Here is a 27,903-nt window from a genome sequence, read left to right on the forward strand (position 1 = left end):
ACATTATGCAGAAATCACAGAACTTGCAGACAATACAGAAATTAACAACTTGCAGAAAAACAACTCATTCCTCTTCCTCTTCCTCTTCTTTCCTACTACAAACAACTCGTAGGAGAAGCACAAAGTGCCTCTTGGGCTTAGTGCAGGGCGATTCCCCGGCAGCGGCGCCAAAAATGTGCGCTCCTTGCCGCACTGTCGAAGCAAGGGCCTTGCCTAACACTGTGTGCGAGCCACAGACGGCTCCAAGCACACAACTACCTTAACTAGTAAGCTCAAAAGAGGGCAATGGTGTGTCACTCACCGCTCTATGCTCCTGCCGTGGAGGATTCCTCGCCGCGAAGAAGAAGGAGACGCCGCTACGTCGCGCTCAACCGCTTCACCGCCGTCGTGCCGCCGCAATGCTCGATCGCACTCTCTCTCTCTCTCTCACACACACACACACACACACACACACACACACACACACACATACACACACACACACACACACACACACACAAGGAGGTGAAGAAGAAGAAGATGGAGATGGAGATGGAGCAAGAGCACTCTTCTATTGCACAAATGAGAGAATGAGTGAATTTTAGGTTTAGTTGGCTTTTATATGAGCTCACCCCATTCACACTTGGGCGCCCATGCTTAGCCAACTAATCCCTTGAATGTCCCAGTTAGAGTGCGCCTCCTATCGGCGATCACTCTTACCCTTTTCCTATTGGACCGACAAGCCCGGTACCTGACTCTACCAAATAAATAATACAATGTCCACCGTAGGTTACAACGTCCGTCTCGTAGGTGATAGTGTGTCCGTGAACCGTGAGGGTTAACACCAATGGTTGGGTAGCTTGAGTTAATAAGCCATCTCATTGATTGGCTTCAATATTTTAAAAGGACCATAGTATCGTTTTGCTTATTTAGCATAATACTTTTGATGGCCCGTAGGATTTTTACCCGTCGTTTGCCTCAATCAAGCCTTCAAAAACTTAAGTAAGACCCAATCATTTTATTTAAACGTTAAGGCCCTTCTGTGCTTGTCAGCAATAGCTTTTTGCCTTTGTTGAGAGATGGATATAGCCTCCTTAATCTTTTGGAAAGATTATTGTAGGTCATGGCTATACTCATCGCAATAACGAAGATCTTCCCGTTTACTTTAAGTAGCAAGGGACTTTTAGGTCTTCCCTTTATGATTTCAAAAGGTGCTTTTCCCGTAGAAATATGGACAGTATTATTGTATGCATACTATTGGTGGGCCAATAGAAGTACGTATTTACTCCTCGAAGAGTAGGTTGAATGGTTGTATGCCCTGCATAGGGAGGAGCATGGGATTCATACATAACTTTCTCATGAAGGGAGTGGGTAACACATAGCCTATTGCCATGGACAAGATAACCATCTCGCAAGGTGAATGGTTCCTCTTTCTTCCCCAAAGCAAGGGCTGACATTCTGTCTTTAAAGTGAGGGTTAGCAGCATACTTATCTATCATAGAAGATAGACCATTGTGAGTTGCTATAAACACTGCATTAACTCTTGGTCATCGTGAAAGTGCATCGGCCACTTGATTGTGCTTACCAGCAATGTGAAAAATATGAAAGTAAAATTGCAAAAGAAAATTTTCCCACCTCATTTGTTTGTCGGAAAGCTTGGTTTGCATCATGAAGTACTTGAGACTTTGGTGGTTTGTTTGTAAAAATAATTGGAGTCCCCGATAGATAGTGCTTCCATGTGTTTAGGGCATGTAGAATATCTAAAAGCTCTTTTTCGTATATGCCCAAGACTCGTTCATTGGCATTGAGCCTTCGGCTCTCATATGCTATGGCATGCCCTTCTTGAAGCAAGACTGCTCCGAGGCAATCACCACAAGCATCAATTGGACCTTAAATGGCTTTGAGAGCCATTTAAGGACTGATTAAGCTTCTCTTTGAGCTTGTTGAAAGCATTTTTCTCCTTAGCAGTCCATGAGTACTTAATGTTCTTCTTTGTTAAGTCATGTAGTGGTCTTGCTATTTGAGAGAATTTTGCTATGAAGCGTCTATAGTATGCACACATACCGATAAAGATTCTTATCTCATGTAGATTCCTTGGATTAGGCCATGCTTTTATTACCTCCAACTTCGATGGATTCGTACGGATACTATCTTGAGAGATAATATCACCTAAGAATTGAATCTCGTGAAGGAAATATTTGCTTTTCTTTGGTTGATAAAAAGCTTGTTCTCCCTCAATGCTTGAAAAATCACTTGGAGATGTTTTTTGTGTTCCTCCAAGGACTTGGAGTAGATGATGATATCATCAAAGAACACTCCAGTGAATTTACGATAGGGTCTAAATATTTTCTCCATTAAACGATTGAACGTGGCTGGTGCATTAGTCAAGTCAAAAGGCATGACTAGATATTCATAAAGACCAAATGTTGTACGAAACGTTGTCTTTAGGATATCTTCATTCACTATCCTAATTTGATGATAGCCACTTTTAAGGTCAATTCTACTAAAGTAGGTAGAGCCTTGTAGCTTATCAAACAAATCTTTTACCCGAGGTACAAAAAATCTATTTTTGATAGTGATATGGTTTAGTGCTTGATAGTCCACACACATGCGGTATGTACCATCTTTCTTTTGTACTAAAAGAATTGGAGAAAAAAAGAGAGAGGGGCTAGGCCTCACCATCCCTTTGTCTACCAATTCTTGTACTTGCCTCATGATCTCCTCTTGTTGAGCTTGGGAAACTCGATAAGTAGGCTTGTTAGGCGGTGAGCTTCCTGGTAGGAGCTCAATTCGATGGTCATCAACCCCTCGTTTTGGAGGTTCTTGATTCCTATCATTTACATTTGATGAACATTAGGATCTTTTAGGAACTCTTTGATAAAAATCATGTATGCAAAAACTAAGATTTTCATTGATTTATCAAAAGCAGGAGGATTTACAAGTGATATAGTACAACCAGACTCACTAGCATCTATATACATGCTCTTTTCCGTGTAGGTGAAGTAGATTCTCCTTTTAGGGAACTTCATGTTGGCAGCCATGCGGTTGAACCATGGTGCCCCTAGGATAACATCCTCATGTTGGAGAGGAGAGATGAAAGAGTATTCTTTGTCGACGTAGCTTTGGACATGAAGCCTCAACTTCCCAATCAAGGGAGTAACGAAGGCTTGCTGCCCCTTCAAAGCTGCATCGACAGTTACAGTATCTCCCATCTCGAAAGCTTGAATACCCAACTTAGTGGCCAACTCTGTTGATATGAAGTTGTGAGTAGAGCTAGGGTCAAACAAGATGAAAGCATCATGTTCCCTTACCTTTCCCCAAGCATAGGAGAGAGGTGATCCTTTGCAATGAGCATCCTCTTTTGGAGCTTCGATAGTGGAAGCTCTAGGAGTCTCATTGCGGGCATTTCTCTTGGGGCAAGAACGATAGCCATGTCCTTGCTCCTCACACTTAAAACATTTGTGGTCCTTGCTAAAAGCTTCAAGCTCTTCAGGAGAGAGTCCATTTTTTCCTTTGTAAACTCCCTTCTCCTTGAACCGATTTTTGTTGTTGTTGGAATTGCCTTGGGAAGAATTTTGGGCATTGGTTTTCCCCTTTGCAGCACTTTTGTCTTTTCTTTCCATGGGCCTGACATTCCTTCTAGCCCCTTGTTGGAAATTGATGCATGAAGCAACCATAGTGTGGCGTTGGGAGTTGACTTACTCGGCCATCTCTGTAGGTAATCCCGCAAAAAATTGTTGCTTTTGCTCAGTGAAGTCTATCTTTTGAAAGACAGTAGCCTTGATATGTATATACCAAAACCTATCCATGTATTTGTGGTTTGTGGATAGACTCATGGGATAGAAGCTTCAAACTCCGCCATTGGGTAAGCACTTTGTCCTTTGCATCACTTGCAATTCATGATGGAAACTCGTAGAGTTTATGTCTTTGGGGCTTCGCCGTTGCCACGAAGGCTAGCCCACCATTGGTGAGCAGATTTTTGGAAGTGCATAGCTACATGGCGTAGCTTGGAACATTCCGTGAAGCCCTCATCTCCAAAGGCCACATCTCTCTCTCTCTCTCTCTCTCTCTCTCTCTCTCTCTCTCTCTCTCTCACAGGTGCAAAGTGCAAGAGCTCCATCTCCTTCTCCAAGCTTGTAGAGAAGTTGAGAGCCTACACCAACGCTCTTGGCTATGGAATGCAAATCCAACCAAGAGCCATGTTCCAATGCTTAAGCTTGCCATCTTCTTACTATGCTATTATGTATGCCAAGCAAGAAGAGCGGTGATAAGTGATGAACTATTTCTTTCTCCTATGAATGTTTCTTCTTCCTCGTCCCTATCCTCATTCCCCGCTAGTAATCTACACATAAGTTTAATTAGCATGGTTGACAATAACCAAGAGAGTATAATGAAGATTGATAAATTTGATTTTGCACATGAAGTGCTAATGATGATGCCCCCATGTTTGTCAATTATCTTGTTACTAGGCAATGGTGCGGATCGCACTCAACGGGATGGGCTCAAGGATGTAGGAATGGGTTCGGTTACCTCGTTCTGAGAAGAAGAGAGATTTGTGGTTTGGGGCAACATGTGTGGTGTAATGGATGAAGCGAGAACCTCCAGATTTCTCCCAAGCCATGATACATTGGCGTTGTAAGAAGGCCTCATTAACTTGGGATTCGATCGACGCATCCTTGACCAAGTGACATGCATCCCATCTTCCAAACCATTTCTTGATATCAAGCATCCACCCCGAACTTAGTATTTTGCTCTTGCATGTCTTTTGAACCTTTTGACTTGCTTCATATGCGATTCTAGGAAGTCGATGCAAAGGGCTACGTTGTGTCTTACGCATGTACTCCACAACCCTTTCCATGCCCAAGACCTCAATGGGAAGCGATCCGGACTCAATGGAGAGAGAGAGAGAGAGAGAGAGAGAGAGAGAGAGAGAGAGAGAGAGAGAGAGAGAGAGAGAGAGAGAGTGGGAGAGTATACCCCCCAAGCTAGCCCCCTCCTTGCTTTGGTTGACCCCCTCTTCTAGCACTAGCCTGCACTTGATTGGACCTCCTCAAGCCTGGACAATCACATGCTTAGTGCATATCAAGCAAGCATGCTAGCCTTGGGACAAATGTCCCCCTTTCCCCTTTGAGAGAGAGGACTTGATAAATGCATATACAATTAATTAAATTGACTAAATTATCAGTGGAACATTGGGTGGCCAACCGATAGGCTTTATGCACACTATGAGGACAACATGAAGAGGAGCTTGACAAGTGTCCTAGTTGCTTTCTTTGTACCAAGCTTGCCGTGTGTGAGGGTGTGTGTTTTGACAAACCATCTCTCATTTGGACCCCTTTACCATTGGGCCCGTGTCGAGATAGATCCGTAAGCACATGTCTATATTCTAATCCTTGTTCTCATTTATTCTCCCACATTAAATGATCAGTTGAATATGAGAAAATCATTTGGGTTGGTTAGATATTAGATTTTATGACATTTTTGAAAGCAAGAGGCTATTTAAATTCTTAGCTGCAAAAGCCATTCATCTTGTATTCGAGTCAATTTTTAAACTTTGTTTGCCATACTCACAATTGTGAGTGGTAGACTTGTATTATCATAGAAAAGAATGTACAGTAAGCCTCAAGCTCCAGTATGTGTTTTGAGGAGTCAGAAGGTACAAAAGGGTGTCGACATATGTCTTTTGCTTAGCCACTACTATAGAGTCTATATCAAGGTGGTATTGGTTTGTAGGTGGAAGCTCACAATTAGCACTTGCTCTAATATATAGAAGTGCTTGCTTCCATTCTTTGGAGTCTTTGTGTTTTTTGACAAAGAGAATCCATTCCCTAATTTCCTAGGGGATAATCTGCATGCAAACCGAAGTGGCTTGGTTATTGAAAACCTTTTCTCCTATAATCAATTTGTCCTTGTAAAATCAGATCTTTCACATTTTTTGTACCCATTTGCAAATTTGCCCACAAGGCCTCCTATGACAAGTCAATTCTTATCTTTCGAGTACAATACTTTAAAGGAATTCACATTTTCCAAAGATCCACATGAAACAAGGAGCCATTTTTGGAAAATGTGTAACTCCAATCTTTACTGCTTCTTTGTATCCGTCTTTGATGTGTAGTTGCTAGGCTTGGGCCTTTAACATAACCTGTTAACTAACGTTGGCTCAATTAACATTCTCCCCTTCCTCTAATCATGACAATACGAATCGTGACTCTATGAGGTGAATTTTCAACCTATGGAGGAACTAAGCCACAAAGATTGGCAATCTCCAGATCCACTTCTCTTCACCTCAATCAACTCTATCATGCACACTAACGATTACAATGATGCACAACATCACTAATTCCACCATGCAACACACTTAAGATGTAGCTAATCAAGCATCACATACAATCAAAAGAAAGGAAGAGGCACAGTGTAAGAGAATTAAGCATTGATTAGCGACATTAATCAAGTCACATGAGCAAGGAGAAGTTCAAAGACTCCATAGACACACACCTCATGAGCGTGATCACACTAGAGGTGGTCTCAACCAATGAGGCTCAGAATCCTAATTCCATTTACAGACTGCCTTATATACCTAGAATTAAAATGTGCAAAATGTGCTCACATGGTCAGTATAAATTGTATTGGCTCTAACCATTGTGTTCACAAAGTTGTTGGTCTAGTGTAAGCAAGAACCTTGCAAGTAGCAAGCAACGAGGTGAAATAGCTATTTGGTACAGATTGACCGGTAGGCCGATTATAATGTCATGTTTTGGTTACTGCAACGGATGTGATAGACCATTAGCAGTCAATAATGTCATGATTTGGTTAGTGAAATAGATGTGATGTAGATATCATTGTATATTCAAGTTTTCCATGCTTGAGGGAGTGCTATTTATGTCAATTTTTTAAACTTAACTTTGTTTATTGCTTTATGTATACCCATACAATATGCTTTAGCCTTACAAGAGGATGCAATAAAGAGAGAGTGTGTGTGTGTGTGTGTGAGAGAGAGAAAGAGAGAGAGAGAGAGAGAGAGAGAGAGAGAGAGAGAGAGAGAGAGAGAGAGAGAGAGAGAGAGAGAGAGAGAGAGAGAGAGAGAGAGAGAGAGAGAGAGCATTAGAGACATGGATTGTTTATTTGAAAGTTAACTGCATCATATAATTGGAAAGCCTTGTGATTCTATCATTCGTTCTTTTTCTCTCTACAAGTTGCATGCATAAAGTTGTTGTTGCCTCCCCATCTTATAACTTCTCTTGATGTACACAAAATTTCGCTTGCCGTGCTCTCTCTCTCTCTCTCTCTCTCTCTCTCTCTCTCTCTCTCTCTCTCTCCATGGCCCATCAATTGTGTGAGCATGCAAAGGAAAATAATAGCTTCATCTGTGTCGATACTTGTAGCTTGGGTGCACATGCATGAACTCCATGAATGAGGTATATGCAATTGCTTGAAAGTAGGTCAACACTAAAGATATCGTGTGTTGAAAGAGGTGGACTCAAAGCTTATAGCCAAAATCAAGCTACTTGAAAAATGTTTTTTTGGTATTGCATGTAGGTGAGTTGAATAAATGAAGCACAAATAGAAGGAGTGACACAATACCACAACACTCTCTTAACAAAAAGGTGTCATAAGGACCCAAGTGCAGAAGATCCACACAATTGCAAGTGTTTTATAAGGTAGACTTACATAACCAAAATTTGCTAAGTTATCTATCCAAAATGTCATATGATACTAATATCCAAAGAAGACCACAATCCTTAAGGTATACCCTAGCACTCTCCATTTTTCTTAGTCCTAAAATGGACAATGATTTGATACCTGCCCAAGTTTTTGTGGATGACACCTAAACATGTATAGAGGTGTGTCTCCTCGAATGCCTTGAAAAGAACGTAGCATTCCTAAGAGTCCTACATGTTGCAACGACCATAATATAGAGAGAATGATTGTCATCATTGATTGCCACATGGTATTAAGTTTCCCCAAAGACTATATGATGTCTATGAGAATGCATACACAAGAGTTCTTTGGAGACTCTAAAAACACACCCAAATGATAGCGAGCAACTACAATTATTTTTAAAAAAACTTTGCTCATCCTATGGTTGAATTCTGAAAGGTTAGTTGTGGATGGTCCGTGATATGGAATACTAGCATGAAACACAAGGTTGTTCTTTGTGTTCACAATTGTGAGCACGACGAGCAAGTTGCACTCCATGGTCTGCAGTAGGTTAGGGAGGACAACGAGAGAATAGGAATGGGAATGCATACACAAGAGTAGTTTACAAATGACAAGTTGAACACCATTTTGTAAGGTTTAATTTTCTTTAGTCTACATGAGTTCGGACACCATTTTGTAAGGTTTAATTTTTCTTTTGCTCAGCTTCTGCAGCCACTCTTACATCAAGATTTGTACCCAAAGAGGGTTTTGGAGGGCGTTGTCTACTGGACCGTCCCGCCATAGCCGAGACGTCAGCCGAACTTGAAAGGCTCTCAGCCGGTAGGTTCTCTTCACCGAAGCTTGTGTGGCACTTCCTCTTGCAGTGGCAGAAACCATTGTTGCTTCACTTTACAGGGACTTTAGGGTTTTCGTGAACGAATGGAGAGCCTCAATGGAGCCGACACGGCAGACAGTGTCAAGCTTTTTGTCGGCCAGGTTCCTCGTCACATGACAGAGGAGCAGCTTCTTCCCATCTTTCAAGAAGCTGGAGCTGTGCGCGAGCTTAGCGTCATCAAAGACAAGGCAACAAAAGCTTCTCGAGGTAGGTTTGAAAAGCTCTGGCGTACTAATAATTAGGGCATAATTTGTAGGAAAACCAGTAGCAAGTGCTGTTAGTTTAAAAGAATCAAATGCTCTTGTCGGTGATGTTGCCAAAGAAGTAGCGAGTAGGGATGTTCTCGCTTGTCTGCTGAGCTGGTCAACACGTCCAGCACATGTGTGTAGGTAATAGAAAACATCACCTAGTTCTGTACCCTGGCAAGCTTAAAATGCTACTGGCAGAGAGCATTTTCCTCATCAACGAAAATCAATAGAATTTCCACATTATGGCCGTATCAATATTCTAGGTTTTCATTTTTTTTTGTTGTCTTTTAAAATGAAGAAATTATGTTGTTTGGCACTTTTGAAGGGCTTTGTGCAGATGAGTAAGCCACTCTTATGTAGTTGAGTCTTGTCTTGCTTGAAAATCACAAATAGTGCATAACTTGCTAAAAAGGTTATTAGCAAGTTATCTGCTCTGTGATTCTTGATGATACTATTTGGATGTTTGTTTTCTTTGTCTAGGAGATGGACCAATTCTTATTCTTTCCTTAGAATCCGGCGCTTCTTTTCTAGCGATTCTGAAGAGCATGCCTTTTGTTTTCTGTCGTCGTTGTGTACTATTATAATGTGCATGGTTTGGAACTCAAGATAGTCTCAGTTGCGTAGTTTTCCTGTTCATTATGTACGTTCTTTTCACTAATTTGTTACGTGGTCAGGATGTTGCTTTCTGATCTATGAAAGCAAGCAAGAGGCGGACAATGCGATTGCGTTATTTCATAACCAGCGCAAACTCCCACCGGTACGAACACTTATGTTTTGTAGTTACAAAATTCTTTTTAAGTGGGATTCACGACAGTGCTAATTTTAGTGTATTTGCAGCTTTCAACACCATTGCAAGTAAAATATGCAGAAGGCGAATTAGAAAGGCTTGGTATGTGTTTGTAAATAGTTACTGATATCCTTAGCTTTATCACCTTGTGTTGCAAAGTTGTTCGTCCTTTTTTAGTTTGTTTTTGTCTGGGTTGCAGAGCATAAGCTGTTCGTAGGAATGCTTCCAAAAAATGTCTCAGAGGCTGATTTGACTCCTGTTTTCTCTCCATTTGGTGTGATTAAAGAGTTAACAGTTATCAAGGGGTCTCAAGCAAGTAGAGGTACAACCTATTACTTTCTTGATGTTTTCAGATTAACTTTTGTGTAAAGACCTGGATTTTGCATGGGAGAGTTTCTTCTTTTGTTAGGGAGCATGCACTTTGTGGTGGCTTACATCCGTTTGTCATTTGAGACTTCCAAGGATTACCTGACTGAAGAGTTTGTAGAGAGTCCAACTTGATCGTATTTTATTGAACGTAAATCAATGAGTCTTGAATTGAAGAGTTTACAAAGTTGTAATTTGAGTCCAATTGAATTGTATTTCTTCGAATGGAAAACCAAGGAGTTCTTTGATGCTGGCAAGAGTTTAGTATTGGTCAAGGAGGGTCTTTTTCTATCAAAGCTTTTTGGTTTTAGAAGCTTTGAATGAGGTTCATCATGTTAGGTTTAATGGCTATGTGACCGACCGCCCGTCACTAATTGCCACTAATCCTAAGTGTACAACTATACACTTGTGTGAGCCACTAACTCAAGTACAATGTGTATTGTGCCTTATTACATAAGATAGAGAAGAAAGAAAGGGGGCACACAGAGTGTGTGTTGGCTCTCCCCCTTCAACTTGTGTGTGTGGCTATGGTGGTGTTTGTGAGTGTGTATGCGATTCATCTTCCTCTTCCGCTGTGCTCCCGGCTTTTCTCCTTCATCTGGTATCAGAGCTGTCTCATTCTCGAAATCGCTTCCGCACTTTCAAGAGTACAAACAGGGTTTCGACCTCGGCATCGGCAAATTCGCATTCCGAGAGCGTTTCCATAGGCGGCTTGGGGTTTTACCCCCCTTTCGGAGCCATTTGTGTCATTAGAAACCTCATTCAAGCTACGGTTCAAGAGGTGCATTTTTCAGCCCTCTTTTGGTAGTTTGTGCTGCAGAGCTTTCATAGCCATTACATGTACCATTGTTGCAGTCTCTTCCATCCACGAGAGCCCACGACTCATTTGGGAGTGTGTAGTCTCTTTCGGAGCGGTCTTATACACAGAGTGGGAGTTTGACGACATTGTTTTCTTCGACTATAGGTACATGTACAGGTACATAGAGCGGCTTGGTTAGCTTTCTTTGTGCTTCTCGGCCTCGATTTCGGCATCGGCTACGGCATCGGCATCGACTCAGTCTACATGGTTCCATGCTTGCGATATTTTGGTTCTAGTGGGAGTAATTTTTTATGCGTACATGCATATGTTGACACTTTTGATAGTGTTTTGAGCTCTCAAAAGAGCGGTTTGACTTCCTGCAGGGATATTTCTTTGCATGTACATGCTTTTTGCGCTTGTTTGAGCGTCGTGACAGACTTGTACGTTTTTGTGGATACTACCATTGTACGCTTTTGTGGAGCCATCTTTTGGCTAGTATGGCAGTCCCGGCCATTTCTAAGACTTGGTCCGAATGATAGCCATGTTTGAGACTTGGCTATACGTTTTGCTGCATAACCTACGTTGTTGAGGGTCGATAGCGTGATGTTTTTATCGAGCTGGGGTATTCTCAAATGTGGAGATACCTTCGGTGATACAGGTAGTTGGAGCATCCCTTACGAGGCCTCGCCATAGGACATATATAGAGTGATATAGGTGCTTTTGACGCTGAGTTGGCGGTCTATGGTCAGTTTGACAGTTTATGCGTCTCAGTTGGTCTCTATATAGTGTGCTTTTGAGAGGCATTGCCCTCTTTTATGTGTGGTGAGTGATATACTTGGTCATTTTGTCTCGTATTTTGGTTGACATAGTCCCAAATACAAAGGAGACTGTCGAAATTTTTCCAGAATCTTTTGGTAGTTTTGTCACCATGTCTACTAGCAAAGACTGTGACATGAATGACATAAAGAAGTTTGATGGCACTAATTTCAGCTTTGGAAGAACCAAATGTGTGATGTGCTTCTTCAAAAGAAGCAAAAGTTCCCTATTGTCTATGCGGCTAGAACTGAAGATATGCACATGACTTAGTTTTAGTGGGAGGAGCTTGATGAGCTATGCAGGTCTACGATTAGACTGCACCTTGGTGAGTCGGTGTACTTTTTAGTGTTAGAATGTGAGATTGCTCATGCTTTATGACAGAAATTATGCGACACTTACGAAAAGGATACGGCTAGTGATAAGGTTTTCCTGATACTAAAACTTTTCAACTTCCGTATGAAGGAGTCAACTAGCGTTGCCAGTCATATCAATGATTTGATTCTTTTTTTGTCCGGATTCGTGCACATCGCATAACCATTGATGATGAGATGAAAGCAATCTTTTTGCTTTGTTCGTTGCCATCGTCTTGGGATATCTTTGCACAACTGTTAGTAACTGCTTCTAATGGTACGCTAAAATACGATGATGTTACTATTGTACTTTTGTCGAGGAGATGCGTCGGAATACTATGACTAGCTCGTATTTTGGCGAAGCTCATTATTTGCAAAGGGATGATAAGCAACGTAAGGACCATTCTTCGCAACGTGAGTCGAAGAAAGAGGGCAATAAAGATGTATCAAAGGGTAGATCAAAGTCTCGTGGTTGTTGCAATGTTCAATGCCATTATTGTGATAAGTTTGGTCGAGAGTAACAGGGAACGCTCGGAACGGGCTTTTCTCGTTCTCGGAACGCGCTCCAGATAGGCATTTTGCCTCGGAACGAGAATGGGAGTGGAACGGTGTTTCGGCTCAGAGTGTAATCGGAACAGCCGGGGCAGAACGAGGCCGGAACGCATGTTTCAAATTTCAAAAATCTGACCCCTCTCTCTCTCTCATCTTCTACCTCATCATCTCCATCTCTTCTACACTGTTTATGGGCTGAATTCTCTCTTTCTCTACTGTGTAATGCTAGGAGTTGTGAGCTCCAATCTCTATCACTCGTCTTTGAGCTGAAAACTCTCTTTCACTCCGTCCCTTATGCTGAAACTTATGTGTGCTCTCTTCCACCACTTAGGCAATAGCCCCCAGTCGGTTAAAGTGGTACCAAGCCTAGCTGATTGCTCTTTTGGTAATCTGATCCAGATTTATGGCAATTTTCAGTAGCTATGGAGAACTCGAAATACACCAATAACCATAAGAAGAGGAGTATGAAGAAGTTGTAGCCATTTTCAGATATATATTTGTCATGCAGTTCATGTATGGCATGTTGATACATTGGCAATGCATGCATGGTAGATGGCCACACAGTGTAATAGGGAACGGCTTGAACGGGCCCCTCTCTACTAATGTACATGTTAAATCCAACCTAATTTGAGCATATTGTAAGCTTACCATTCCGGCCGTCGTCCCATTCCGCTTTTCCGAGGGTCCCGCGTTCCGGACGTTCCGGAGGTCCCCGTTTCCGTTCCATGTAACTTTGGGTTGGTCACATAAAGAAGGATTGTTATGCTTGGAAGCGTGACAAAGAGAAGAGCAAAGGTAAAAGCAAAGATCATGATGATAAAAGGAGAAACCAAAGAGTTCGGTTAAGATTGAAGAACTCAACATAGTTCAGGATGACAGTGATGCGCAAGACATTAATATATTGATTGAAAATAAAGATTTCTTTTATGATGCATAGGAAACTCTTATCTTTGCAGCGTTCTATGACAGCTGAACTCCTTGTTAGTTGTGAAGTATCCAACACGTGGATTCTTGATTCGGGTGCTTCGTTGCATGTCACACCTCATATGCATTGGTTCACTACATACGAGGAAACCATTGGCTTTGCTACACTTGGTGACAATTACTCTTGTTATATTTGTTGGCTGATATTGCCATGGTTATGGCAAATGGGGTGAAGTTTATCATCCATAATGTGCGTCATGTTTCAACCTTGACATGCAATCTGATTTTTGTTGGATGTCTTGATGACTTGGGTTACAAAGTCACTTTTCATCAGCAGTCTTGGCGTGTTGCGAAGGGTCATCTTATTATAGCCGATGGTTCTAAAGTTGGTTTAACTTAAACCCCTTTTGTATTTGATAAAAACAATGTTATTTCTGTAACCGAGTCACAAGACGGGCACCACGTGCCAATAGAAAAGAACAGACGGAACAGACGTTTAACACTTCGATAACAACTGAACTGAGAGAGAGAGAGAGAGAGAGAGAGAGAGAGAGAGAGAGAGAGATGCGACACGTTGGTGCCTTGTCACAAGGCGGGCACCACATGCCAATAGAAAAGCACAGATTGAACAACTTTAAGTACTTCAAATAACAACTGAACTGAAATGGAGAGAGAGACGACACTCGACACGGAGTGGCGGAATTCCACCCCAGAGAGTATTGGCCCCAAACCTTGGCGCCCCTTTCGGTATTTCTTTATATTGCATCAACACAATACAAGCCGGTACTCCAGACTCTGCACCTTCGTACTGAAGCATGCCAGAGAATGAGCCCTAGGCTCATATTTAAAAGCCCTTGGCTTGAAAAGCAGTCATAGTAAAAAGCCTTTAAAACTCAAAAGCTTCTGGTTCAAAAGCAAAGTCAAAAAGCTGCGAGCGCAATTTACGGAAATCCGTATAGCCTGCCACATCATCAGTCAACACAAAACGCAGAAATCCGTACAGCCTGCCACGTCATCATGTCAGCGCAATTTTCGGAATTTGTCTGTTGCCTTAGGGTTAGGGTTAGGGTTTTTGACAGAAATTAGGGTTTGCAGGTTTTAGGGTTAGGGTTTGCAAGTTTTAGGGTTAGGGTTTCCAGCATTAGGGTTTCAGCAATTAGGGCTTCTTGCAGACATTAGGGTTTAAGCCCCTCGGCCACATCTGTACGTTGACTCCATTCTTTAGGCTTTGACACGTCAGCAGTTTGTTACACGCCTCTTTGGGTATTTCTTTATATTGCATCAACACAGTACAAGTCGGTACTCTAGACTCTGCACCTTCTCCAGGAAGCATAACAGAGAATGAGCCCTTAACACATATTTAAAGGCCCTTGGCCTATGAAAAGCAGTTTACATGAAAAGTCTTCAAACTCAAAAGCTCCTGGTCCAAAAGCAATGCCAAAAAGCTACCAACGTAATTTACGGAAATCCCTACAGCTTGCCACGTCATCAGCCAGTGTAATTTTCAAAAATCTGCCACGTCATCAGCAACTACACAATTTCTTTTGTGTGTGTGTGTGTGGGTCCTGCTTTATTTCCTTTATGTCACTTGGGGCCCATCCGACGAGGTCCCCATAAGTTGGTAGGACTTCTTCTTCTGTTACTTGTTCTTCTTAGTGTTTAGGCCCCTCAGCCGGCATGTGCAAGTTGGCTCTCTTCTTGAGGGCTTTGACATGTCAGTAGTTCGTGACAAACGGAGTTGCCAACCGTTGCTTTGTGGCATAGCGCGGTTAGGACATATGTCAAAGAAGGGAATGGAGACACTCGTTTGGGCTACTAACCGTCTTGGTCATTTTTCGATTTTTCCTTTTGTGAGCACTGTCAATATGGAAAGCAAACACGGACACGTCGTACGCATTCTTTTGACAAAGAAAGAAAACCCTTAGAGCTTGTGCACACTGATTTATGTGGACCTATGCCTTCTAAATCCCATGGTGGTGCGTCCTATTATGTTACATTCATTGATGATGCAACACGACATGTTTGGGTTTACGCCATGAAGTCTAAAGATGAGACCTTTTCTTACTTCAAGAAGTTTTTATCTAGTGTTGAAACTTAGTCTGAATATAAGTTGAAAGCTTTGCGATCAGACAATGGTGGAGAATATGTCTCCAAAGAGTTTACAGACTTGTGTTCAAGTAGGGGAATTAAGCGTGAGTTTATAGCTCCTTATACCCCTGCACAAAATGGTGTTGCGGAACAAATGAATAGGACCATCCAAGAGCGGATTATGTCTATGCTATCACAGGCTAATTTACCGCAAGCGTTTTGGTTTGAAGCATTATACACAGCCGTGTACTTGATCAATAGATCACCACATGCTTCATTACAGTTTCGCGTACCTTTGGAGTTATGGTCAAGACATAAATTGTCTTATGAAAAACTCCGCACATTTGGCTGTGAAGCTTATGCACATGTACTCAAGGAGTTGCGTGCTAAGCTAAATCCTAAGTCCAGGAAATGCATCTTCATTGGCTATGGTGTAGATGGTCAATTTGACTATCGTTTATGGGATCCGGAAAGTCGATCAGTGATTTGTAGCAGTGGTGCTGTCTTTAATGAGACTAAGATGCATAGAGAGCCAATGAAAGAGGTTGAATTCCGGAAAGTGACAATTTTCGATGTATCACCTCTTGTCCAAACAGCTCCCCGAGCCACCTACTACACAGGCTAGTACGAGTTCTGATCAGCCACGGAGATCATAAAGAGTCACATTTGCCAGAAAGTTTTGTTCCAGGCGTGGATTTTGTTTTGCTGACGGATAGTGGTGAGCCTTCTTGTTACAAAGAGGTGATGCTAGCCAATGATAAGGTTCAGTGGGAACATGCTATGAAGAGGGAGCTGTCCAGTATTGCAAAGAACAAAACATGGGAACTTGTTCCATTGTCAAAAGGTAGGAAAGCATTGCCTTGTAAATGGGTTTACAAGAAGAAGATTGCCTTTGGTTTAGTGGCCAAAGGGTTCAAGCAAGAATATGGTGTCGATTTCTCGGAAATCTTTTCTCCAGTGGTCAAGATGACCACATTGAGAATGTTGCTTGCTTTGGTTGCCACTGCAGATATGGAGCTTGATCAAATGGATGTCATCACAGCTTTCTTACATGGTGATTTGGAGAAAGAGCTTTATATGCAGCAACCTGAAGGGTTTGTGCTAAAGGGCAAGGAACATTTGGTCTGTATGCTTCTGAAAAGTCTCTATGGCTTGAAGCAATCATCCAGACAACGGTATCAAAAGTTTGATGCATTGATGCGTTCCCTCGGCTATAAGCGCAGTAATGAGGATCCATGTCTATGTAAAAAGACAATCCAATGGACAACTTATTATGCTTATCCTTATGTAGATGACATGCTTAATGCTAGTCATTCCAAGAAGGACATTGCTTACTTGAAAACCAAGCTGAAAAGTCAATTTGACATGAATGATTTGGGTGAAGCCAATCACATTTTGGGTATGCGTATTACTCGTGACCGTAAGAAAAGGTTGTAGTACCTTTCTCAAAATGTCACGTGCACATCTAACGCTATGTGTACGTGGACAAGCTACTTCATGACAAGGGTTCAGTTAGCTTAGCTTAGGAAGTGTTCTGGTACTTTTGTGGTCTGTTCGCAGACCGTGCATGTCCAGACACTTTGAGTAGATGCATATCCTCTGGTTGCACACAACATGATCATTAGATTACAGTCAGAACCCATCAGGAGCAATTTTACAATGCACAAACCTATTTTTTCCATTTTAGCCATTTTTCACTTATTATTAATAAGTGACTTTGTTGGGAAATTGGGTAGGGCAATTTGGCTAAGCAGATATATAAGAAAACATAGCGCTAGCACTTTCTGGCAGAAGAGGCAGCAGGGACCAAGTGTCCGACAGTGCACCTCAACAAGACTCCCTCGGCAGGCAACCTAGCGTTTTCAGCCACCAAGAACCAACGTTTTCTTCAAGTGCTGATCAGCCCCAGCGTTTTGCAGGTGCAGATCAGCCTGGCGATAGCAGACCACAACAGATCCCTTAGCGTGTTTGCACAGGACATCAAATCTGTCCTAGCGTTTTTGGATCAGCCTCAAGCTCTAGTGTTTGCAGATTTCAGCCTTACGACATCGCGACATGGTCCTTGCGGTAGCATATCTTCACCGCATCGGTTCCCCCGCGACATATCAACCCTAGCGTTAGCAATTTCCAACAGATCAAGCCTAGCGTTTTTGGATCAGCAATACAGCCTAGCGTTTTGCAGATTCCTGGAGACAAACCCCTTTTCTGCATCATCGTTTTCAGTTTTCAGCAGATAGACTAGGTATCGCAGCCCCCAAACCTCGCAAATCTCACCTTCCCGCAGCAGATCCTCACCGCACGGTCAGATCAGCCATTGTTTGCAATTTCAGCCGAGTATTCGCAGATTTCAGCATCTGCGTTTTCAGCGCGTCGTGGTCGCATCGTCGTCATCGCCGTCATCACCGACATAGAGTCAAAATTCAGCAGATACAAGATTTGCATATTTCAGCCCTTAGCGTTTTCATATTTCAGCTCGTCTCGTCGCCGTCCTCATCGTCGGCAAGTCCATTGCATTGTAGAGATTTGTGCAATCAATAGTAGACCGCTCTCGCCGTAGAGAATGGGGCCTTCGGAGGAGGGTTTGACAACATTTTGGTGTCGTATTCTCTCTCTCTATCTCTGAGTCTCAGCACCTTCATTCACAGTGTCTTCCACTTTGTTTGTGATCATTTGCACTCTCTCACTAAAGGAACGGAAGGCTCTCCCTTTCGTAAGTAAAAGGAACGCTTGAGCACAGTTCGGAGCACTCATCTTGAGCAAAGTTCAACATTCACTTCCGTTGCACCTTACACCAAAAGAGTATGTGCACAAGGTTCTTGATCGTTTCAACATGCAGAAGGGGAAGGCTTTGAGTACTCCATTGCCTGCATATTTGAAACTTAGCAAGAACGACGGTCCCAAATCTGATGAGGAAAAAGCTGCAATGGCTAAGGATTCTTATGCTTCAGCTTATGGTAGTCTCATGTATGCCATGGTGGCTACAAGACCTGATATTGCACATGCAGTGGGAGTTGTCAACAAATTTATGTCTAACCCTGGTAAAAAGCATAGGGATGCTGTCAAGTCAGTGGCACTGCAGATAGACAATTATGCTATGGTCGTAGAGAGTCATCCATTCAGGGATTTGTAGACAGTGATTATGTAGGCTGTGTTGATAGTCGTAAATCAACAACAGGTTGGATTTACACATTTGTTGGTTCTGCTATTTCTTGGAGATCTGTTCTCCATTTCTACCTCAGAGGCAGAGTATGTTGCATTGAGTGAGGCATGCAAAGAAGCTATGTGGCTTGCTTGCCTAGTGAAAGATCTTGGATTGGAGCAGTGTACACCAGTTTTTCATTGTGACAGTCAGAGTGCTATTGTTTTGGCTAACAATCCAGTGTTTCATTCCAGAACGAAACACATTGATGTGCGTTATCACTTCAGTCGTGAATGCCTGGCAAACTAGAGTCTTGATTTAGTGAAGATTTTTACATCAGAGAACATAGCGTATGCACTCACTAAAAGTCTCTCCAGCCATCAGTTTCAGCATTGTCACGAGTTGATAGGCATTGGGTGAAGAGTGGTTCTCTTCCATTCTTATGGTCTCCCACATTGGCCATCATGTGGGAGAATGTTATATTTAATGGCCATGTGGCCGATTGCCCATCACTAACTGCTACTAACCCTAGGTGTACAACTATACACTTGTGTGAGCCACTAACACTAAGTACAATGTATATTGTGCCTTAGTGCATAAGATGGAGAAGAAAGAAAGGGGGCACACAAAGTGTGTGTTGGCTCTCCCTCTTCAACCTGTGTGTGGCTATGGTGGTGTGTGTGTGAGAGTGTGTGCGCGATTCATCTTCCTCTTCTGCTGTGCTCTCGGCCCCTCTCCTTCACGTCATGATCCATTGATATGACCCACCCTACTTGATGTGTTTTAAATGTTGATTATTTAAAGGTTTGGTGTATCATATTAATATCTAGGCATTTTACTCAACTGCAAACAAATCCGGTACATCTCTATGACATATATGCGTTTTTGTGATGCTACACCTACTATCTTTTAATTATTCCTATTCTTTCATTAGTAGATTTTTCCTACCTACATGAACAATTTTTTTGTTGTTAGGAAGTACAATGAAGCGAATGGCCTTTACTGTTTTAAGGAGTCTTGATTCTATATTGAGTTGCCTTTGCTAAAAAATCCATGTTGAAAAGTGGTTGTGAGTATGTGAACAAAAGGTACACCTCCTCTCTTGCTTTTAGTTTGACAAGGTGCCAAAACGAGCAGTGAAGAATGGTGTAATGAATGAGAGTTGGTACTTGGGGTTTTCTTTGTGTTAGGTAAAGGCGGTTTGCCTCACTGTGCTTTGCCCGTGTCCATCGGGAAGTGTCCGGCTATCCACATTTATCTCCTTATTCTTTATTCATACAAAGAATAAGGAGCTATCACTCATTCTCACACTGTGCTCATACAGTGAGATTTGGGAGCTCCATCCACATCCTGTGTACTTTAGAATGAGTGAGACCTCTTTATTCTTTTGAGGCACACTGTCTTTACCTAACACTTTGGTTATGGAAAAGGCAAAATATTTCCATAGTGAGATCTCTATTGTTTAAAGGTAGGGAGATCTGGGCATATTTTTCTTTGATGACGAAGCAAAATTACAATGGACAATCATAAGAGACTGGCTCTAAAAAAGAGGGATTGCAAAATGCATTGGGAGACAGTAAGAAAATGTCACGAGGACGTGGCTTGAGATGTTGGTTTCCTTCCAATGATTTTTGTTTTATTTTTGGGATCCTCTTTTTGAAGTTGCAATTGATCGGACATTGTATGGCCAGTGTGAAATGGCTGATGGCCGAGAGTTTCACTCGCAATCGGGAAGGGTTGGTCACCACGAGTTGGTCGGGCCAATCGGCACTGGAACACGAGCAGTAAAAAGGGTGTCTAGGCTCCGTTCAAAGTCATTTAGGCTCCTCGCAACACTTATAAGTTGGTGGGTACTAGGAAATTAACTCAAAAGAGATATAAGGGACACATGGCGGCTCCAGATTATTCTTCCAAATCTGCATGAAGAGGGGGTGCCCAAATTGAGAGAGGAGGCTGATTTTGCTCATTAAGTGCTACAGTGTGTGTGTGAGTAGTGAGTGCAGGTGATCACAGGTTTAATGGAAAGCTTGCCTTCTCCCTTGCTCTATGTAGCACGATGATTTGCTCTCGCGCATCTCTCTCCCCTTTGCACATATAGTAATGCCCCACTAGTTGGGCTTCTCAGATGACCATGTACAATTCTGGGGGTTTTATGCACGTTTGCCAAGGCAAGAGCCTTATGTACAGGAACCGGATTAGCTAATTGCCAATCCCCTTCAGGTACGCACAATTCCATCGCGAAGGAATGTGAAAACAGAGTTTTCTCGTGTGAAAATTCGTCCGATTTGAAAGGGAACTGTCCCATTGCGTGCGGGAGCACCTGAGACATGCGTAGGCGTGCTTGTTCCGCTCGAAACGGTCAAAAACAAAGAATTACAGCCTGCTCTGTTTTTTTGTAGGTTTAGGGTTTCGTACCTAAATTGCCTAGAATTGCTAGGGGAGCCTAGGAAAGGCCTTGGGATGCGTGTACAAGGCAGTAGGCACCTAACAGTGGCAAAACAAAAAATTATAGTATGCTGAAATTGACATGCAGCTCACTGGAAAGCTTCCATACTGCAAGGGGAAGTGTCCTTGACGTGTACTTTTGACCTACAGGGATATTTGCGCCGTTATGTTGGCGAAATTGGGTCAAAAACCTGCAATTACAGCCATAGACATGCTTGGACAGCTTGGTGAGGGTTAGGTGAAAGCGTTCGGATCGTTTATTTGCCAAGGGAGCCGCGGGAAAGCATTGGGTGCTTGTACATGACAATTTAGAGAGATTTCTCGCGAGGAATCCCATCTAATTTAAGGGGCAAGTGACCCTACAGGTGCGAGAGCTCGAGGGCTACCCAGAAAAGTGATCGACACGCGGATCGGAGCGCAAAACAGAGAATTCAGCGAGTTGCAATTTCTTGCTAGGTTTTGCAAAGAGCCCTAAAGTGCGTGGAAAGTCAATGTTTGCTTGGGATTTTGTTCGTGGAGGTTTCTATTGTGGTTATGTTACCTAAATTGGGTTGGAGTAGAGGAATTTTAGCCCGATAAAAGTGGGACATTTGTAGAAGTTTACATGTTTTTCTCAAGTATAATAAGAATAAAGAAATACCGAAAGGGGCGCCAATCTTTGGGGCCAACAGGGTGTCGTTGTCTGCTTGCTAGCGCTCTAGTTGCCAGGCCGTGGTTTGTCTTGAAGTGTTGAATTCCAGTCACAGGCTTATTTGTGAAGTTCCATTGTATCCTAAAGTTTTAAAGTAAAGTTTCGGGTGAAAGCCAAAGCCTCACAAGGGTGTCAGAACACTTCCTAGGCTAACCTAAACCCTAGACCTGGGATAGCTTTTCCACATGCACATAGGGGTAGATGTGCATGTGACATCCCCTCCTTTTTAAAGTGAGGTACTGGTATTGAGTTGCATGGCTTCCTTGTAGTCTGCCAACAACTCGGCTAGATTGCACAAATCTGGTACAATGGTCTAGATGCAATGGACTTGCCTACGATCTCGACGACTACGATGTGCACGGGCTGAAAATTGAAAACGCTAGGGCTGAAATGTTGAAATCTGGAAGGGCTGATGTGCTGCGGGAATCTGGGACTATGTCGGCGACGACTACGGTGGTGATAACAGCGATGACTACTAGCAAAACGCTATGTGCTGAAATCTGAAATCTGCTGGCTGATTTGGAAAACGCTGGCTGAATTGAAGGGATGATGCGGATCTGCTACGGGAAGGGTGAGAACTGCGAAGCTATGGGCTGATCTGCAAGTGTCGATGGCTGAAAACCAAAAACGCTGGCAAGTTCTACCGGGTCAGAATGCTGGAGACTGAAAACGCTAGGCAATTCTGCAAGTCTGCAAAACGCTAGGCTTGATCTTTAAGTCTGTAAAAATGCCAAGTGCTGGGATCTGAAAACGCTGGCTGATCTGGGAGATCCAAAAATGTACGTGTCTTGTTGGCTGAAAACGCTAGGCTCTCTACCGATTTGTTGAGGAGCAGCACTGCAAGTTGTCAACTTCTTCTGCTGCCTCTTATGCCTACAGTGAGCGCCCCCCCCCCCCGGTCTTGCTTATAAAGGTCCATTGGCTCGGTCGAGCAGTCCTCCCTACAGCCCCACGACCTTGGAAATGGATAAATTAAATAAATAAAATGATAAAAATGCCTGCAACTGAACTGCCCCTAAACTGTCATGGAATTTGGGTGTACTGCTTGGACAATGCAAATGCTGGGTGATATTGGGTTGTGCAATCAGAGGATATGCAACTACTCTTAAGTGCCTGGACATGCACGGCTTGCGCATAGGCTCATAAGGGTTCTAGAACACTTCCTAGGCTAACTTGAACCGTAGACCTGGGATAGCTTGTCCACATGCACATAGGGTTAGATGTGCACGTGACAATGGTAGCTTCTTCACCGACTTGGGTCTTCCTACATATCTCTTGTAGAGAGGGTGTTAAAGCTAAGCATCTCTAGTTAATGCCCAATGTGATCCTTTTTATTTATTTTGTCACTTTAGATGTTTCTAAACTTATTTGTCATAATAATTGGGTCCCGCCATGGAGTTGAGGGGTATCTAAGGACCCCCAACCCCCATTGTTATAACCATCCAATTTATTGCAGAGTTAGTTTGTTTGAGCAATCTCTCTCTCTCTCTTGTGCGTTCTCTCTCTATCTTTATGCTTCTGCACACCCACTATTGGGCATTGACAACGTTAGTGGGGATGGCATAGTATTTAGACAATACTGTGCATGATGGAGCTGATGTTTATATTGGCTTTTGATGACTACCATGAGTGTATACCTTGCACTTTCCTTTAAAGGTGGGTCTTCGCTTATCCTGGATTCATCTAGGTATATTTCAATAGCTCAAACTTTCCGATTTGCTGACAAAAATGTTCTTTGGGATCACTCGTCGTGGTTGTTTGAGATAGATTTTTGTGGTCTCTTGGGATGCGTCCTACACCGTGAACACCTCCCCCCCCGTGCCTGCTTGAGGTCAATAAACATTTCCTTAGCTAAGAACCAAGGAACTAAGGAGTAGTGCAACTAAACAAGGAACGGGTGTTTGGATAGTGTGATATCAATGTCATGTTTATTATCCGCTATGTGCAATTTATGCTTTTTTCACTCCTGTTATTTGTGTTTTGTTAGTAATTTGACTTCTTGAATATGTCATCTTTGCAGGATGTGCTTTTCTGAAGTACGAGTTGAAAGAGCAAGCACTAGCAGCTATCAAGTCTTTGAATGAAATCTACAAAATGGAGGTAATGTGGGTGTTTATCCAGTGTGAGTTGATTTGATCAAGTCTATACATATCTGTTGGTCATTTAGCATCTCCGGAGATGTGAGATATCTTAGTGCATAAACCTTTGGGTTGATGTATGCTGCTAATGTCATGTGCATAGACCAAGTTTAAAATGCCATGTGCACCGACGTTGCTCAAGTAAACAGCAGGTTGAGACTACTTTATCGGTGAAAATAACATCGTAAGTACACATGCGAGACACACACACACACACACACACACACACACACACACACACACACACGCACGCACGTATACGCACACTCGCATTTGTATGAGCATGCATGCATGCACACTGCACAGGCACACATACAAACACACGAAAAGAGAGATGAAACCAGAAGTAGGCCAGAATCACAAGGGAAAGTACAAGTAAAAGTCCATAGGAGTCATCTACAATATAACAATAAGCTCCACCCTGCATTGCATTGACTACACCGCGTTGACATCCTGAATGCCTGCTTGTGAGATATTTTTATCCTTATTTTTCTTTGGAACATTTTTGATTTGCCTAGGGCTCGACGACGCCTCTCGTCGTGAAATGGGCTGACACAGAAAAGGACAAGCAGGCTCGAAAGCAGCAAAGGTTTCAAGTTGTTCCTGCAGTGCCTTCTCAACAACCAGCGCCTTATGGCCTTGTTCCTGGTGCATATGGTGTTGCTGCTTCTTTGAACAGCTACGGATACCAGGTATTTGAACTGTCAATTTTAGGATTGACGATTATTTGTGATTCTTTTACATGCAGCGTGTACTTTGCACGGATAAATAGGCTCTGGTTTCATTTCTAAGTACAAGACACATTTGTGTTCGCACAATTGTTTGAGACGGGATATTTCTTGATGAGAAGCACTCTTAGCTTTGCCTTGAAAGGTACTCTGGGAGTGTACCTTGAAAGACTAAATTACACACACATAAAAGGGAACCTTTTGCTATCTCTGATGCATATCTCTATAGATTGGGAGGTTATGGTTTCAAAGGAAGAGCTTGTAGTTCCCCATACAATTTGGTGAAGTCAGCATGATTTTACTTTTATTGCACCGCAGAATAGTGTGCGAGGTTAGGGAAGACCCATGGCCTTGTAGGAATGTCTTGCATAACTATGTCAGTTTTTTTCAAAATTAACTATTCTTGGAGAGCCTGAATGATAGTTATTTAACATTCGTAAAAACATTATACACTTCAAGCTCGATGTCCAAGCAGGCAAAGGTTCCGATTTTATGATTCAGGGGTTTATTCCACCACAGCATCGGAGAACTTCATTTTCTGCATTTAGTAAAGAACCTTTCTGCATTTAGTAAAGAACCTGGAGATGACTGCTTCTTAAGGATGTGTGAACTGAATGGAAGAGCTCCTGTTATGTGTTTCAAGGGTTCTGATTTCTTGATTAAGGAGCTGCTACCATCAAAGTGTCTAAGAAACTCGCTCTCCACCGCTCCTCCTTTCATGATGTGGGAGCCCAAAGATAGTCTTCCTTTCATGAGCTGTCTTGTGAAGTAATTTGGCTTGTTCCACGACTCGTCACTGAATGGTTAGAAAACAGCTAGTTTCTGTTTTTTGAGGAGCAGAATGTTTTTGTGGCTTGCCAACGTGAGGAATGTTGACAATAGTTCTTTTTTAGTGACACCTTTGGCAACTGTGGCTTGCTGCTTTGCAATGATTCAATTTCAGATGAGTGTGTGAAGAGATGACTAAGAATACACTGAAGGTTTCCAACCTCTCTAATAGTGGATAGATAATTGAATTTTTTATGTTATTAATCTGAAGTAGTTTCTTTGTCTACTTGTTTCCACTATAAACCTTTGTAAAACAGTAGTTTCTTGTGTTATGTCAGCTGAAAATTTTTGAATAGTGAATGGCCATCTGTGTCTATTTCTGAGTTTGTTTCCAATTAGAATGTGGTACCTTACATATGTTCATTTTCTCAGGCACAAAATCCCTACACACTACCGCAATACCCAACAACATCTTTGCCAGGGCAGTCCGCTGTCCCTGGAGGAATGCTGGGTGTCCCAAATGCTCCTGGATCTGTACCTTCTGCTGGATATGATATTACAAGTGGGACTGGTTCTGTATACCCTAATACATATGGAGCAACACAACCTGCGAGCTATGGTTACACAACTGGCTATACAGGGGTTCAAAATGTGCAATATCCTGCAGTACATCAAACAAGTTTTATGCCGCAGGGTAATACCACGTCAATCTATCAGAGTGCAGGATTGCCAAATGTTGGGATAGGTTCCGCTCTAAGTATGGTGCCCACGCCCAAGACAATGGTCCTTCCACAGGTTGAAGGTAAGTGTCTTACATGATGCACATATGAGTGGCTTTTCTATGCTAGCCTAATGGAATTTTGAAAGCTTTCAATGTTTCAGGTCCCCCAGGTTCAAATCTCTTCATCTACCATCTTCCTGCAGATTTTGGTGATCATGATTTGATTACCACCTTTCAACCTTTTGGAAATGTTATAAGTGCCAAAGTCTATATAGATAAAAATACAGGCCTAAGTAAATGTTTTGGTAAGTTCTGCATCTTTCAGTGTTTGGTTAGTAGGTCAAGAAGTATCCAACTTTTAAACCATTGTCCTGCAGGCTTTGTCAGTTTTGATGCAGCTGAGGCGGCCGCGTCTGCCATCAGTACCATGAACGGTGCTCCACTAGGGGGCAAGAGACTAAAAGTACAGCTGAAACGGGACAGCAGGCAGAACAAACCTTATTGAAGAAATATTACCGCTGCTTGGTCCGAGTATATCAACATGAAGTGTTTGATTTGGCTGCTCTTGGTGGCCCACTGAGGCGGTTACTCAGAGATGATCATCATCAACAAAATTTTGAAGGTGTGGGGCTGTTGCTCCCTTTTTGTGAAAGTTATATGTAACGAGACAGTCTCTTCCGGAATGCGGCATAGTCTGGTTGCTTATTTGTTGCCTGCAGCATTACATTGCTGCATTTGATCCAAGCAATCTTGAGTTTCAAGATTGTGCTATATTTGTAATCTGTCAGTGTCTTTTGTGGCAATGTGATGATGCACTGAGTTGCTTGTGTATATTCTGAATTTAGCCTGAGCTTTTTGTGGAGTGTTCAGGTCATGTCAAAGTGGGTGTTATATTTTGTTCTGTGTGAAATGAGGGCATCTGCCCATCCAGGATTTTGTGCAGCAATGTGAAGTATCGTAGCGTCCTTGTTAAAGTTTGTGCCGAGCTGTGTTTCGTGGCCTTCCGGTGATTGCCAGGTATTGTGTGTGTTTTATAGTGCAAGTTTTCTGTTTGGTCTTTGATTAGTCCTCTCACAAGGGGTTGGTGTACTCATGTATGTCTTATGAACATCATGGCCTTGTGCTGACCTTGGACTGCCTGTCCTAAATTTGGTCAATTTAGTTTTCCTGTGTTCGCTTTTTTCTGGCTTTCGTCCTCGAAAAGTTTTGGGAGTGTTGATTCTTTTTTCGGGTGTTTTGTATGCAGTATTGGAGACCAATTTTTGCCACATTTCAGCTCTGGGAGTTTTTAAAACACGGGTAAGTTAAGATTTTGTCCTGCTCAATGCATGCTTGTATGACTTTTCCATGCTTGTCCCTTTAACCTGCACCTGTTGTTTGGTAGCTTCCCTCATTGCAATTGTTCCACCAAAGTGAAACTACCTGGTTGGTTCAGATGATAAGTAACCTGTTTCAAAGATTCATTTCTTCTGGAGAAAAACTGCAGGTTCTGGACTGTTCTTTCGATATAGCTAATTGCAGAGTAGACTCTACACTTGAGTAAGGATGACTTGTGCAGAGTTTGAACAAGGTAAAATCAATATAACATAGGCAGTTGTGCAAGGTTAGGTATGATAGGCATTCATTAAGGTGTATCTTTGGGAATATTGAAGATTATTGTAGTTTTATTTGGGATTGCTTGCATAACCTCCCTTTGTAGTGGTATTGAGGAGCACTGTATGGGTTTTGTCTGATTCTTAATCAGGTTTTTTTTCTTTGATTGCTCCCTCATGCCTATGCATACTCGTACTCATGTGCATGCCAAGGCCCTTGTCCAACACACAGCTGGCCA

General features: G+C 42.5%; 1 protein-coding gene across 5 annotated transcripts; it reads left to right on the forward strand.

Annotated features, from left to right (window-relative positions):
• Nucleotides 1-8,321: 8,321 nt before the first annotated feature.
• Nucleotides 8,322-27,803, forward strand: LOC147446313 (RNA-binding protein BRN2-like). 5 transcript variants are annotated; one of them, XM_086525570.1, is made up of 12 exons: nt 8,322-8,457; nt 8,533-8,719; nt 9,435-9,517; nt 9,598-9,649; nt 9,747-9,869; nt 23,738-23,817; nt 24,374-24,547; nt 25,784-26,153; nt 26,219-26,377; nt 26,450-26,694; nt 27,319-27,371; nt 27,457-27,803. In XM_086525570.1, exons 2-10 carry the CDS (start codon nt 8,557-8,559, stop codon nt 26,575-26,577), a joined length of 1,332 nt encoding a protein of 443 aa, XP_086381696.1. In that variant the 5' UTR covers nt 8,322-8,457; nt 8,533-8,556; the 3' UTR covers nt 26,578-26,694; nt 27,319-27,371; nt 27,457-27,803. The 5 variants fall into 5 exon arrangements, with proteins under 5 accessions (XP_086381696.1, XP_086381698.1, XP_086381695.1 ...); XM_086525572.1 differs by having other exon boundaries at nt 27,559-27,803; XM_086525569.1 differs by having other exon boundaries at nt 27,319-27,803.
• The last annotated feature ends 100 nt before the right edge of the window (nt 27,804-27,903 follow it).

Source organism: Adiantum capillus-veneris, chromosome 12, assembly GCF_014529385.1.
Source record: "Adiantum capillus-veneris isolate H3 chromosome 12, ASM1452938v2, whole genome shotgun sequence".
NCBI lineage: Eukaryota > Viridiplantae > Streptophyta > Polypodiopsida > Polypodiales > Pteridaceae > Adiantum > Adiantum capillus-veneris.

Coding starts and splice junctions, on each gene's coding strand:
- LOC147446313 (XM_086525569.1), top strand. CDS start 8,557: ATGGAGAGCCTCAATGGAGCCGACACGGCAGACAGTGTCAAGCTTTTT. Junction 9,518..9,597: donor ACCAGCGCAAACTCCCACCG/GTACGAACACTT, acceptor GTGTATTTGCAG/CTTTCAACACCATTGCAAGT. Junction 24,548..25,783: donor TGAACAGCTACGGATACCAG/GTATTTGAACTG, acceptor TCATTTTCTCAG/GCACAAAATCCCTACACACT.